The sequence below is a fragment of the Mirounga leonina genome, unplaced genomic scaffold (genome assembly GCF_011800145.1).
Source record: "Mirounga leonina isolate KUSES-001 unplaced genomic scaffold, KU_Mleo_1.0 Mir_115, whole genome shotgun sequence".
NCBI classification, from domain to species: domain Eukaryota; kingdom Metazoa; phylum Chordata; class Mammalia; order Carnivora; family Phocidae; genus Mirounga; species Mirounga leonina.
Genome location: NW_023270268.1, coordinates 70453112 through 70467812, shown reverse-complemented (window position 1 = coordinate 70467812; position 14701 = coordinate 70453112). Strand labels below are relative to the sequence as shown.

Here is a 14701-nt window from a genome sequence, read left to right as displayed (position 1 = left end):
CCTTCTCATTAAGCGAAGATATTTTAAGCACGATTTTTTCCAGTCTTTGATGTTCTCTTGGAACAGAGAACATAATAGTAAATAATATATGTTCAGACTATTTGGAATACACATCTCCATTTTTTCCCTTGTAGCTCCGTTTTGGAAGGAGTTAAGGAATTATATCTGGAAGCCGCCCACCAAAATGGAGATATGATTGACCCAGACCTACAGACAGGTCTGGGGGTACTGTTCCACCTGAGCGGAGAATTTAATAGAGCAATAGATGCATTTAACGCTGCCTTAACTGTTCGGCCGGAGGTAAGTGCACAACAAGAAACCGTAAGGTTCTCTGTTAAAAATAAGTTTCTCACAGGCTACACTTTGCACATTTCTGCTACGTCTTAATTCCCTGCATCCAATGGCTTAATGTGATCAGTACTAATAATATGCTACTGTGGCTGTTAATCCTCAAGTACGTCAAACAGAAATATGAATTGCCTGACAGCATCCGATGGTAGAGGCTCTTTGATGAATGAAAAGTCATTTCACAAAGTCGTCCATACCATTTTTTGAGTAATTCTCTGCCGTCCTGGTCCCTATCCATGAGCCCTGGATAAATTTCTAGCCACCATGCTTCTTCTGCAAGCAGTATGGGAATGCTCGGTCACTGTGGCTCGAGCCGGTTGTTAGCTCTGATTTTGTCCTCAGGACTATTCGTTATGGAACCGGCTCGGGGCAACATTGGCGAACGGAGACCGCAGTGAGGAAGCCGTGGAGGCCTACACCCGCGCCCTGGAGATTCAGCCAGGCTTCATCCGATCCAGATACAACCTGGGAATCAGCTGCATCAATCTGGGCGCCTACAGGTGCAGTATGGTCGTAGGCTGAGAACCAGGAGCCACATTCAGGGCTGAGGTGAAATAACCTGAAAGATTGTTTGCCAGTGAAAATACCTCCTTTTGTAGGAGTAGCCCTCCTCCTCTTGTTAAGGGAACATTTGAACCGTTGCATCCTGAGGCCTGTTGAAGCGGGAACAGTTTGCTTCAGTGTTTCTCAGTCTTTGGAGAGAGGCAATTGTGTTGGCACCTTGTGAAATGCAGATTCCCGGGCCCCTCCCCCTGAGATTTCCATTCAGTCAGCCTGGGTTAGGGCAACTCTCTGAGAAACTTGAACAGTCCAACCCTTCATTTCCCAGGTAAAGAAAAACAGAACCTTGGGGGGTGGGGCAGGGGGACCCAGCAAAATGACTTAAGAAGGTCTAGGGCCAGGTTTGGGCAAAGCACAACCAAAAGTCCAGGTTGTCTAAAACTACTTTGCCTGTAAGGTTAGTTACAATTTTTTTAAAGAAAAAAGTTTTTCTTTAAAAAATTTTAAATGGTGGGTTTATGGTTTAAAACGTCTTTCTTGTTTTCTCATTATTCCTCATCGTCCGGTCTATATCCTATATCCTATTTTTTCCTCATCAACAGGACCCATGAACAATCTTTATTTTTGGGGGGTAATGGAAGTATAGGTAAGGGACGCCTGGGTGGCTCAGTTGGTTCAGCGTCTGCCTTCTGCTCAGGTCATGATCTCCAGGTCTTGTGATTGAGTCCCATGTCGGGCTCCCTGCTCCGCAGAGAGCCTGCTTCTCACTCTCCCTCTGCCTGCCACTCCCCCTGCTCGTGCTCTCTCTCTCTCTCACTCTCTCTCTATCTCAAATAAATAAATAAAATCTTTTAAAAAAAAAGAAAGTATAGGTAATTTTTCCTTCTTTTTATACTTTCTAAATAGGTATTACTTTCACAATTGGACAAAAGAAAACTGTTAGTTTTAAATCCCGCAAAAAACATAAACCTTTTCTCATTCTCAAAAAGAACCAGGCTTTTAGAATCAGAAAAGCTTGGGTTCAAATCACAGCTCTGCCATTTACTGGTTTTGTGACTCTGGGCACATACCTTTGAGCCTCAATTTCTTCACCTGCTTTAAAAAAAAGTGGTAAAATAATATTTAGCCTGCAGGATCATTGCACAGATTAGATATAAATTGCCTAAGCACGGAGCAGTAGTAAGCATTTGTTATTATGATTATGACCATTGCCGTCATCATCAGGATCCTTATCATTATTTATTCAGATAAGTCATCAGGGAGCATCCCTTTGACATCTGAAGAGCCGCTGTTTCTGAACTGCATTTGGGGGCTGTGCCATTGGCAAATATTGAGGTTTCAGAAACTGGTTGCTTCATTTATACTAAAAGAATCTTAGAAAGAACATTAGTCACTGGATTACACCAGTCCTCTAAGAGGACTAAAGAGGCTAAAGCCGGGAATAGCTGAGTGACTCCGGAGCAGCTGATTTGCTTTATTTTCTGGACCTTGTGGAGGGAGCCTCTGCGGAGGCTGGATCTTACACCAGCCCGCAAAGGGCCCCAGGACGCCTGCGCAGCCTCCTCCCACACCAGCTGGCAAAGGCTGACCAGGTCCGTTTTGTATATAAGTTCATTCCTGGTCTCGTCTCATTTTCCTAAACTGATTTTATCTTCACCCCTTTTAGTCACTTATTTTCTCACTATGTTGTATGTATGTATTTTATGAGATACCGTACGTCCTTTGTTTGGAACAAGGAGAGATGGAAATAAACACGTATGTACATGTAGACATATTAAATTCAATTAAAGGAGGCTTTTATAAAGCTTCTAGGTGAGTCTTTTTTTTTTAATTTTATTATGTTATGTTAGTCACCTTACATCATTAGCTTTTGATGTTGTTCCATGATTCACTATTTTCATATAACACCCAGTGCTCCATGCAGTACGTGCCCTCTTTAATACCCATCACCAGGCTAACCCATCCCCACACCCCTTCCCCTCTAGAACCCTCAGTTTGTTTCTCAGAGTCCATAGTCTCTCATGGTTCATCTCCCCCTCCAATTCACCCCCTTCATTTTTCCCTTCCTACTACCTTTTTTTTTTTTAACATATAATGTATTATTTGTTTCAGAGGTACATGTCTGTGATTCATCAGTCTTACACAATTCACAGCACTCACCATAGCATATACCCTCCCCAGTGTCCATCACTCAGCCACCCCATCCCTCCCACCCCCACCACTCCAGCAACCCTCAGTTTGTTTCCTGAGATTAAGAATTCCTCATATCAGTGAGGTTATATGATACATGTCTTTCTAGGTGAGTCTTTCTTAACAGGAACTCCTCATTACAGTGTAGAAAACAATACTTGAGAGGCCAATAAAATCGTTTCTTGGCATTCACAAGTGTCAGGCTCGGTAGGGCAACTGTTTGCAGGAGGCCGGGAAGGCCCGTGTTAGGTGGAATTGGGCACATCTACTGAGGGAGAATTTTTTTTTTTTAAGATTTTTTTTTTATTTATTTATTTGAGACAGAGAGAATGAGAGAGAGAGAGCACATGAGAGGGGGGAGGGTCAGAGGCAGAAGCAGACTCCCCGCCGAGCAGGGAGCCCGATGCAGGACTCAATCCAGGGACTCCAGGATCATGACCTGAGCTGAAGGCAGTCACTTAACCAACTGAGCCACCCAGGCGCCCTGAGGGAGAATTTTTAATCCTCAAGATGGAAGTCACGTGTACAGGAGCAAGTCAATTTTAGAGTTGCCAAATAACATACAGAATGCCCAGTTAAATTTCAATTTCAGATAAACAGCAAATACACTTTCAGGATAAGTATTTCCCAAATATTGCATGGGACATGCTCATACTAAAAATAATGAACTGTTTAGCTGATATTCAAATTTAACTGTGCATCCTGTATTTTTACTGGGTAAATCTGGCAACCTTGACCACATGATTACTTCAGTGTTTCAAAACATCTCAGCTGAGATTTGTGGGTCTTTTATTGTCATGCCAGATGTGGAAAATCTTATTAAGTACTAAATATTTTGCATTTGTTTTTCCTGAGAAAAAAAAAACCATCGAGTGAGACATAAACTTTAAATTAATTCTGAAAATAAGTTTAACTTGAGGGCGCCTGGGTGGCTCAGTTGGTTGGGCGACTGCCTTCGGCTCAGGTCATGATCCTGGAGTCCCTGGATCGAGTCCCGCATCGGGCTCCCTGCTCAGCAGGGAGTCTGCTTCTCCCTCTGGCCCTACCCCCTCTCATGTGCTCTCTCTCATTCTCTCTCTCTCAAATAAATAAATAAAATCTTTAAAAAAAAAAAAAGTTTAACTTGAGGTGTAAGTGGGTAGTTAGGAAATAATAGCCCTCAGTAGAGATGTGACTCAGGAAAAAGCCATGCTGGCTCATATGCTTTCATATCCAGCAGGGTCTTGGGACGTCTCCCTCAAGAACCGCAGATGTCTGTGTATGTAGCTATAACCCTGGTTGTTTGTCATTGCACATTTTATATAAAAAGTCAAAGGCAAGCCCTTCCCCAGTATTGTATACAATTCAAATAAGGAGAGGAAATTGTTGGCGTGAAACCTGGGTGTAGCAGAAGATGCTACCCTTCTGTCAGTAGAAGCTCCAGAGTAGAATTTAGACCAAAGAATCTTAACCTTTTCAAAAGTGAGGACCTCATGGGGCGCCTGAGTGGCGTAGTTGGTTAAGCATCTGACTCTTGGTTTCGGCTCGGGTCATGATCTCAGGGTCCTGAGATTGAGCCTCGAGTAGGGCTCCTCGCTCAGTGTGGAGTCTGCTTAAGACTCTCCCTCCCTCCCTCTCTCTGCCCCTGCCCCCCACCCCTGGCTTTCTCTCTCTCTCAAATGAATAAATAAATCTTTAAAAAATAAAAAGTAAATTTAAAAAAATGAGGACCTCTTTTTAATGAAAACATAGATCACATCCCCTTTGGTGGTAATTTGTTAGTATTAATATGAGGGAAAGATACTATAAAATGAGGAATGCTTTTACATGAATGCACGTTATTAAGACATACACAAACAGCTTATTCATACACCTATGTGTGAAACATTTGAAAACATCTACATGCAAAATCTTCTGAGTTCCCCAAAAGGACTCTGTGTTCCCAAGGTGGAGAACAGATTTAGACTCACTTCATGGGAAAAACCTCACATTGCTTGGCAGGGCTAGCTAGTTAGACCACTCTGTTGCTCTCCATGTCCCTCAGAGACCACTGCCACATACTTGGGAGCTCGGAGCAGCCTGTGCCTGTGGGGATTCCAGGATCTTCCTCCCCTCGGAGTTCTTACAGGCCTAGGATGACGAGAGGAAAGGGAGTCATTGTCATTTAAGCTGCCACCCTGTGACAAGGAAGCCAGAAAGGGCCTCCAAAGTAAACTCCACACGTGCATCTCTTTATAAACCCTCTTCTCTCGCTTGATTACTAACCATCCAGAAGAGAGGACAATTAAAACCTCACTCCCTTCCATCAATCAGCCAGGTCGCCATGCACAGTGCCACCATTCCCCGATTGCCCTTTATTTCCCGGTGGGTCTAACCCTACAGATGAACAAATGCCTGGACTATGTGCAGTGGACTCAGAAGTCCAGCCTCACCTGAAATCTTCTTACCAGTTGCTTACTAATGACCTCCTCGCAAGAGTACGTGGGATCGAATGTGTGAGAAGCTTTTAAGAAGAGTGAAGCAGATACAAATGAAAGCAGTGTCATTACTCTCAGCAAAGCCCAGTTTGTCAGATACAGAACACGTGCTTCTGGTGCCAGGGGTCCTGAGGGCAGATCCAGCAGCCCCTGGGGACCCACGAGCAAGCTGGGGCCGGGAGGAGCGGGAAGGCCTGTGGACAGCATCTGACTCAGCAGGTCACAGACTTCGTGTTCTCAGGATCCCCTTACACTTTTAACAATTGTTGAGGACCTCCAGGGGCTTTTATGTGGGTTCTACCAATATTTACCCTCTTAGATGTTAAACTGAGAAAAGTTTAAAAGATTCATTTAAACATAAGAATTAACCACATGGTAACATCATCTATTTTATGAAAAATAATGATTCCTCAAAACAAAAACGTGCTTAGTGAGAAGAGTGGTATTGTTTTATCATTTTTGACGATCTTTTAAATATCTTGCTTAATAGAGACAGATCCTCATATGTGCCTCCGCATTCAACCTATTGGGATTTCACACATTGTGTAATCACTGGAAAATTCCATTGTACATTTGTGAGAAAATGAGAGTAAGGTAAAATAACATCTGGGGATTATTGTAGAAATGATTTTGACCTCACTGACCCCCGGAGTTCCCCAGACTGCACTTGGAGAACTATTGATCTAACCTAGTAAGAGCTTTCACATAAATTGATCCAACTGCACCTCACACAACAAGGTTTTAAAATGACTTCTATTCTCCCTGTTACACAGTGGGGAAACTGAGGTTGAAAAGAAAAGAAATTCGTCTCAGGCTAAATGATTAGGATTCAAGCCCAGATGCTCTGGTAACACATCAACTCAGTCCCAGCAACCTCTCATATTTCTATCACCAATGCGAAAAGTTAAACTACTTTGTTTCTTTTTTTTAATTTTCTCTCAAATTATTTATTTTCTTTTTTTTTTTTTAGATTTTATTTATTTGTCAGAGAGAGAGAGAGCACAAGAAAGGGAAGCGGCAGGCAGAGGGAGAAACAGACTCCCCACCGAGCAGGGAGCCCGATGCAGGGCTCCATCCCAGGATCCCGGGATCATGACCTGAGCCAAAGGCAGACATTTAACTGACTGAGCCACCAGGCGTCCCTTAAACCACTTTGTTTCTGAGTAGGGCCAGATGCTTCTTCTTCAACCTTTATTATATAAACCACATTTGCAAAAGGATTAAGTCTTTAAAATCTCTGAAGGTGGAAAAAAGCAGATGCATTAATAAGTTAGCAATGGTTTGGGCTGTTACTCTTTCTATCCCACAAGACAGTCCTAAAATAAAATTTGCTTTCCTTTTTCTTTCTGATTTCACTATACTGAACAATGATTTTTTTCACAAAAGAATAATGAGAGACTCAGAAGGTTGTTCACCTGATGATCTAAAGCACCATAGAGGGGTGATTTAGCTTTCACGACTAAGAGAAATTAATCCGTTTTCGTTTTATTTTTAAGTTGCTAACTCTGAAATTTGTTGCATTTTTAAATGTCTGTTTTTCTACCCTCTTAGAGAAGCAGTCAGCAATTTTCTCACTGCCCTCAGTTTGCAAAGAAAGAGCAGGAATCAACAGCAAGTCCCTCATCCTGCGATCTCCGGGAACATCTGGGCCGCCCTCAGAATCGCACTCTCTCTGATGGACCAACCGGAACTCTTCCAGGCGGCTAATCTCGGTGACCTGGATGTCCTCCTACGAGCTTTCAACTTGGATCCTTGAAGGAAAAGAAAACAATTAAAAATAATAAATCCTTGTCTGTGTAATTATACTGAGAAACGCAAAACTATTTTATTATGAATTCCAAAAAGAAAAGGACAAACCAGATGTCCAAAAGGCCATGGTGAGATAACACAGGGAATTCCTACAGACAATGCCCAGGCTCTGTTCAGATTCAAAAGCACAAAATATTGTATATAGAGTCAAGGTTGGGCTCGAAAGAAGAACTGAGAGACACAAGGACAAACCAAGATGAAATAACTGTGTGTGAATACTCTTCACGAGCTGCACGCATACTCAAAACATGTCCTTTGGGGGTTTTTGTCCCCACTGGCAGCTGATACGCATATAAGGACCTTGCTCGTGGGACACGTGGAGAAAGAAAGCACTGCCTCTGATCAGGGAATTCTGACTGTTTCTGAACTATCCCCTGCAACTCCCCCCTTTTACAACATAGTTTGGGCCAAGGTGCATGCACGTATATTAACTCTTGACTAAAGAGAGTCATTGCTTAAACCTGTTCCAATTTTAACTTTTACCGTAGCCCTTCAATTCCAGAGAGGGAAAGCAGGAGGGAGCTTTGCTGGCAAAAGCAGTTTTTGCACTAGAAATTTTTGCTGTTCCCAATCAAAACTTTTCTGGGACTGTATATATGCACTTTAATATCTTATTTATGCCTTGCTGGAGTTTTGTTTTGTTGCTCCGATTTTTAACTTAGGGGTAAAAGACTTGAGAACTTGGCCTTGCTAGATCCATGGACCAAATAAAAATTCCTGAAAATAGTTTTTCATAGTGTAGAGTTTTGAAGGAGTTTTTCTCAAAGCAGGTATGACATAGGGTGTAAATATGTCAAACACAGATCTTACATGCTTTCTGGGACTGTATGAACTTAAGCAAGAGGAAACGTACCATCCTGTCATGCATTCTCTGCAGGGAGGAATTTTGATGATAATGTGATTTCTATAGAGTTAACATTAACTTGCTTAAATGCCATATTTTACTTGCTTTCTAACTGCCCTGCACACCAATATATTCCTTATAAACCATTAATATTTTAAATAGTATTTCATAAGAGTGATACATTTTTTCCCTAAAAATTAAGTGTTTTCTTAGTTCCATAATAATCTGCACTGTTCACCCTTTTGCATTCTAAGTGACAGAAGATCAATATTTTCTCTCACTGAATGTCAGAGGTTTAATATGAAAGATGCATGCCCCTTTGGCTCTCATTTTGAATATTTATCAAGTATCAGGAATTTTCTCTTGGTGGTAGTGTTTTTATTTAATTGATTACATTCTGCTCATTTCTTCACGGTGTGTTGTGCCTGTTGGGGCTTGGTGATTATTTGGAATGACATCATTTTTTAAAGAATTAGAAAAATTGTTTGCAAAATGCTAACCAAAACATAGTATCACCAATGTCCAATTCTAACAATTGGTCCTAGTAAGTGGTCCCATTCTTCTTTGTCTTTTCTCCTTCCTTCCTCCAGAAACTTGCCCAAAGCAATCTGATCCCAAATTTTCCTTTGGTCTTTGGTTAGTAGTAGCTGATTACTCTCATGATGATAGTTACCAAGCAAACAGCATTTGAGTCAAGACGGTTTAATTGACTGGGGAGTTAGCTTCGCCTGGGGGGGGAAATGTGCAGGTAGAAATCCTCTCCTCTGTTACCTTGGAAGTCCCTCGGGTAAGAAGGGGCCTCGAGGAAACACAAAACCACAGGTCCTTGAAGTTTAGTACGTTATAACAACAGTTTTTATAAAGCTTACAAGGACAAAGAATTTATAAAGTTTATAAGGACAAAGAGTTGAGGGTCCAATGGTGTCCCAAGCTTTCGTCTTCATTGTCGACGCTCACTTGGCAAAGTGATGCCCCCGCTGGACAGCAGGAGGCAGAGACACATAAGGCATCTACCACTGGGCAATAGTGACAACCCAGCCTTGCCTACTTCCCTCCAGTCTCAGAAGCAAAGTTCAACCATATTTTCAAGAATATTCTTTAGAATTTTAGAATCCTAGAATTCAGTCTAGGAAGGACTCTGGGGGGCAGCCTCCAAGTTCATGGCAGCTGCCTGCTTAGATATCCCCGATAGAAGAGCATCCATTCTTTGCATGTTCATCCTCCCAAGGTCTGTGCATTCACTGGCTGGCGAGCTGATTGGCATCCATCATAGTCCATTAGGAGTCTCCGAACACAGGATTCAAAGCAAACTTTACAGGTTTCTGTTTATGATGCTGTTCTATACTTTCAACAGTAACTGAATGTGCAGTAGTAACAACAGGCTGTTTTCTTAGCTTTCTTTTCTTAGGATACTTTGATTTAATTTGATTATTGATAAGATGGTGGAAAATTTAGCAGACCAAGTTTTATTTTGCTGTCAGAATACAAAGTGACTTCAGGGGAGAGTAGACAATTTTCCATTCCCATAATTTGATAATTTGCAGAACATTCAGTAGGACTTTCTTCAGTATATCTAGTGTCCATCAGAACCAAGATTTTCATAGTCGGTTGCCTGTCAGGAAGTGCAGAGCTATTGCCCATTTTTCAACATCAACAATATTTTTAAATAAAATTAAGTAAAAACAGTTACTAAAAAACAAGTGAAAGTTTATAGAAATCAGAGCACCCCAAAAATTAGTAAGATTATAGAACAGTCTTTATTGTATACATTTTTAAAGTATACACACATTCTTTTAAGGCAGAACTGTTTGGGGTATTTTACCCTGGTGGTGTGAAATTGACATTTAAATTACTTTTTTCCATTTCAAAGGGCAAGGTGTCCTGGATTCCTTTCTGAGGCACCTTGGGAAGGCTTTGAGTTTCTTTTTTCTTGTATTACTAAGTAAGCAAGCCTAAGATGTCTTAGAGGATGCTACTCTTTTACTAGAATGGCCATTCAGTTGCTTAGATGTATCTTTCAAGAACTGATTTCCCTGGTAGATTGGATGAAAATTCAGAGAAAGCCAGTGCTCATTGCTGGATTTCAAAATATGTTATAGCTATGTCTAGTGGGCTATTTCCATGTGCTGCTGTACCTTAACAGTGGGGAGGACGTAGAGGGATAAGGAAGAGAAGAAGGAGTAAAGCATCCCCGTACTGGGTCAATCACACTGAGTCATCATTCCCTTTGCTTTCTCTGAAGATCATTTCCCATGACTCCTGGAAAGAAAGGCAGATCTTGTCCACCAGGAAACTTTAACCAAAAACTAGGAGCTCTGCTTTCTCAGCCAATCTGCATTTCAACTAGAATGGCCAATTAGTGATACTTAACCAGGTTGGAATGTCCAGGACACACTCACTTTCAGAGTTTTATGCCACTCTTCTTTACTGTAAAGAGAACTATTCTGTTGAATCTTGGGTCCATGTCTAGATACTCAAACTAGATAAATCTTTCTAACATATTCTTGGTATACAAGCAAGACTTGAACCCAATTATAGCTAGTCCCACATATAACAGGAGCTCCTAAACTCTGTCCCATAACCTTTATCCATGAGTTCTTTGGGAATAGAGAGAAAACAAGATGGTCATTTTGTGTCCCTTCCTCATTTGCCCCGAATCAGTTCCACAAGCCTGGACTGCACTTTAAGTTAGTTGTTGCTGTTGTTTTATACCTTGAAATGACTCTAAAAGCATTCTAGAAACAGGGTATTCTGAAGGCTTAATTCGTGTGCCATCTTTTTGAGGCCCCATATTTTAGAAATTACTAAACATGCACACACATGATTTCAACTTTGTAAAATAGTTTCAAATTCATTCCCTTTCCAGGTTTTATTGCACAGTTTCCCTGTCATCTCAGTATTTATAGAACTGGTTGAAATTAAACTGTTTTGAATTAAGAAGTAGATACATATATTTTTTTAAAGAGTGTTCATAGATGAACTCTGGCATAAGGTTTGTAAAAAGGCAATTTTTAAAAAATAAAACATATAACCTCAGGTACGAAGTAACGCATGCATTAGGACTTACAAATTTGCCTACTCAAATATTAACCAAAGCATGCAAGATAAACTTTACTGAATGTAAATTTACCCAGTGCATGATGAAGTCTCATAGGTTAGCTTACTTTTCCTTGCTTCTGAACAAGGAAGCATTTTCATGAACTTTGTGTTAAAGTCACGCTATTTGCTTTTACTATCTTATCCTCGAGACTGTTTTAATGCTATCACACTGAACTTTACAGATATTCACATGTCTGGCGTACGCAGTGTTGCAGCCAGTGCCAAGTGAATCCAGACAAACTAAACTTAGGCATCTAAACGAGTTGTAAAAAAAACAGTAGAGGCACAACAGATCCAAAACTCTAGCAAAGTCCTTGTGTCTGAATGCTACTAAACAAAATTGTGTTGACTGCCTCCAGACAGTTTTGGGTTCTAAATTCTGAATAGTGCACTTCAAATATTTTCTAAAATCCAGGAATAAGTTAGGGATACTGACATTCTAAAAAAGGTGGGGAGGCTGGGGTCATGTCAGGCACATGAAAACCATTCATAAGGCAAAGTGGACATGGGGACTTGATTTCCACAAACGTTACATAGTGAGTGTGTGGGGTGTCACACCGTTGTCCTCAACAGGGCCCTATTTGTATGATAGATCAGTGAGCTATGTCTAAAAACACTGAAATTCAGGGATGGTGAGGTGATTTCATGGTCACTCAGAACCACCTTGGAAGTCCTCTCACTGCTTTTTTCTGTAACCCTTGCTTTATGAAAAAAAATACGGGCAAGAAGACAGAAACGAAGGGAGCAAAACTCAGTAAGACAAAGTTGGGGGGCGATCTTCTGTTATACAGCTTTGTCACCGTCCCATATACCCCCAAACACAGACCTATAAGCTCAAAGACAGAAATCCTCAAACATGCAGCAAAGACTCGTGAGGAGGCATTCAACAGTTAAGAGGAAAAACCCAGAAAATTAAAGTGTGAGGTTTAACAAACTCTCACGTGGTAAAATAGCCTTGAATAAGGTTTCCACTACTGGCAACCTCTGCAGAAATCCCAAAATAATGCACTCTGGAGACAACTGTTTTCTCAGGACCTGCTCTGCCAGAGAAAACCAACTCGAAATGAGCAGAGTGTGGTAACAAAATCCAGCCAGACTCATTGAGACACTTTCAGAAACCTGCACTCAAAACAGTATTAAGATGAAAAAAGGAACAGCAGTCCATTCATTGCTCAACAATAAAGTGTGTCTTTTTTTTTAATTCGAATTTCTTGGAGAGGGGAAGTGGTATGACCAAAAAAAAAATAAAATAAAATGGTAAGAGATATACATACACACTCAACTAGGTAGTTTGGCATTTTCACTGAGAGATGTAAAAAATTTGCCTAGATACCGTAAAAGAATTGTGCAATGTGAGAAATGTTCATGATTGAAAATGTTGCCAGTAGCTAAAGGAAAAAAAGCAAACCTAAATTTTTACTGATGTCCTTTCAATTTCCCCCATATCACCTCACTCAAACCCTCTTCAACTTTCATTGCCCAGGTTTGTTTACATTGGTTGGAAAAAAAGCCTGATTAATTTAATAAACTTTTTACAAACCGTAACAAGCATTTATTAACTATTTAGAAAAGACGTTTCTATATATTTTGTATATCTATGAATATTGCATATCTAGTCTAACCTAAAGATATTGAGACAAATTCTTCTGTGATGCTTCTTTCTGCTCAATGTTTAAAATCTTGGGATTCCATTTTTAAGCTGAAATAGATAACAAACACAAAATTTAACTTTAAATGTTTACATTGAGTTTTTAAATTAAAACCGACCCAAATTAAGTGACCTATAGTCAATTAATGGCAATGGGGTGGGGTTGTAAAAGTTACGGGCATACTACGTGATAATGTATCTGTGTATTTAGTGAAATATTATGTATCATAGCACAACTCTGTTGGATATTAAGGCTTCATCTTAGTATTTCCCTGCATTGCTCTTTGAAATAAAACTACTACCATAAAAACAACCTCTTATCATATTGATGTGTTTAACTTAATCCTTTGGCTTATAATTTGCAAAGTACCAAGATTAAGGTAGTATTTTTGTACTATTATTGGAAGCATGCTTCCCTTTTTCACATTACTAAATTGTATTTATATTTGTGCAATTTTAAACTATGTTTTCAAATAAACTTTGTCTGTGGCCTCAAGGCCTTTTGAGAAATCTTTAGAAATGGGATTTGGGGATCAGAACTGCTTCAAATCAAGTATAGTCCAATTTGTACTACTGGTTAAAAAAAAAAAAAGGTCTTTTATTGAGTATCACCACATATGATTTTTGCATGAGTTATCTGGAAATTAAGAATGCATTTTTAGGTATAAGACCAAACTTTAAAACCTTCCTCCTTTGTTAATTTTTTAAGAGTAAAATATTATTTAACCTGAAATTGGATTTTGTGATTTTTTTTTTAGAATAAAAGTATTAAAATATATTTCAGTTTTAGGGTCTGGGGTTTTTTTTTTTCTTTTCTTTCTTTTTTTTTTTAATCAGTCAATAAATATTTGAGATTCTACTATGTACAGGTACTGTTCTGATGCAGGTCAGTGGTAAGTAAATCAAATCAGACTTGCCCTTGAAAGCTTAGATTTCTGTGAGGGATCAACAAATACTTTAACAAATAAGAATGTCACGTGCCAAAAAGTGCTAGAAGAACAAGGCAAATAAGGTTTTATGAAAAAGACTGGTGGCGGGGCGCCTGGGTGGCTCAGTCGTTAAGCGTCTGCCTTCAGCTCAGGTCATGATCCTGGGGTCCTGGGATCGAGCCCCACATCGGGCTCCCTGCTCCGCGGGAGGCCTGCTTCTCCCTCTCACTCTGCCCCTGCTTGTGTTCCCTCTCTCACGTTCTCTCTCTGTGTCAAATAAAAAAAAAAACAAAATCTTTAAAAAAAAAAAAAAGACTGGTGGCTCCTTTATCTATAGATGGTCAGGAAAGTTTTCTCCTAGGTGATGTTTGGGCTGAGCTTTGAACAAGAAACCAACCAAGTGGAGTTAGGAACAAGCGTTCTTGGCAGAGCCAACAGCTAGCACAAGACGCCAAGGCAGGAAGGAGCTTGGTGTGTGTTCAAGGAGAAAGGAGTCCAGGGTGGCGGGGGCTGTGAGCTGGGCAGACTTTAAAGAGATGCCCTGGCGAAGCGGGAGATTGCCGGTGGCCTTCCCAGAACACATAAAGTGTAGATTTGCCCCCAAGCAGAGGAGGGATGCCATTGAGACAGAAGTTTCTGTTTCCAAAATGTTTACTAAGGAAGGCTTTGAGTGGTGGGACTGATGATACAGGGAACAGGCTTGGGTGAAGAGAGTTACACAGGGAGACCGAGCACCTCCTTCTCCCTCTTCACTGCCCCCTCTTGGTAGAAGTCAGCCCTGAACCTTGGTGGAAGTTCATTTTCTCCTCTCTAAAAATCAAGCTGTACATCTTTCCTTCCCACTTCACTGATATTCTACCCAGTGGTGAATTGTGTC

The 14701-nt window shown here is 40.6% G+C and overlaps 2 protein-coding genes across 6 annotated transcripts in view; one reads left to right on the top strand and one right to left on the bottom strand.

The window, feature by feature from the left end:
- PEX5L (peroxisomal biogenesis factor 5 like) overlaps nt 1-7349 on the top strand; it is a 218116-nt gene extending 210767 nt beyond the window's left edge. For 4 of the 5 annotated variants that reach the window (XM_034999506.1, XM_034999492.1, XM_034999499.1 and 1 more), the window contains 3 exons: nt 135-300; nt 691-848; nt 7047-7251. In XM_034999506.1, the coding sequence (XP_034855397.1) occupies nt 135-300; nt 691-848; nt 7047-7251 (529 nt within the window). Of the gene's footprint in view, nt 1-134; nt 301-690; nt 849-7046 lie in introns of all 5 variants that reach the window. The other variant, XM_034999482.1, reaches the window with a different exon arrangement.
- The window catches only part of USP13 (ubiquitin specific peptidase 13), a 127329-nt gene continuing 119795 nt past the window's right edge, over nt 7168-14701 (bottom strand). Inside the window, exon 21 of the mRNA XM_034999472.1 lies at nt 7168-7246. Within this exon, the coding sequence (XP_034855363.1) occupies nt 7225-7246 (22 nt within the window). The 3' untranslated portion in view covers nt 7168-7224. The remainder of the gene's footprint in view (nt 7247-14701) is intronic.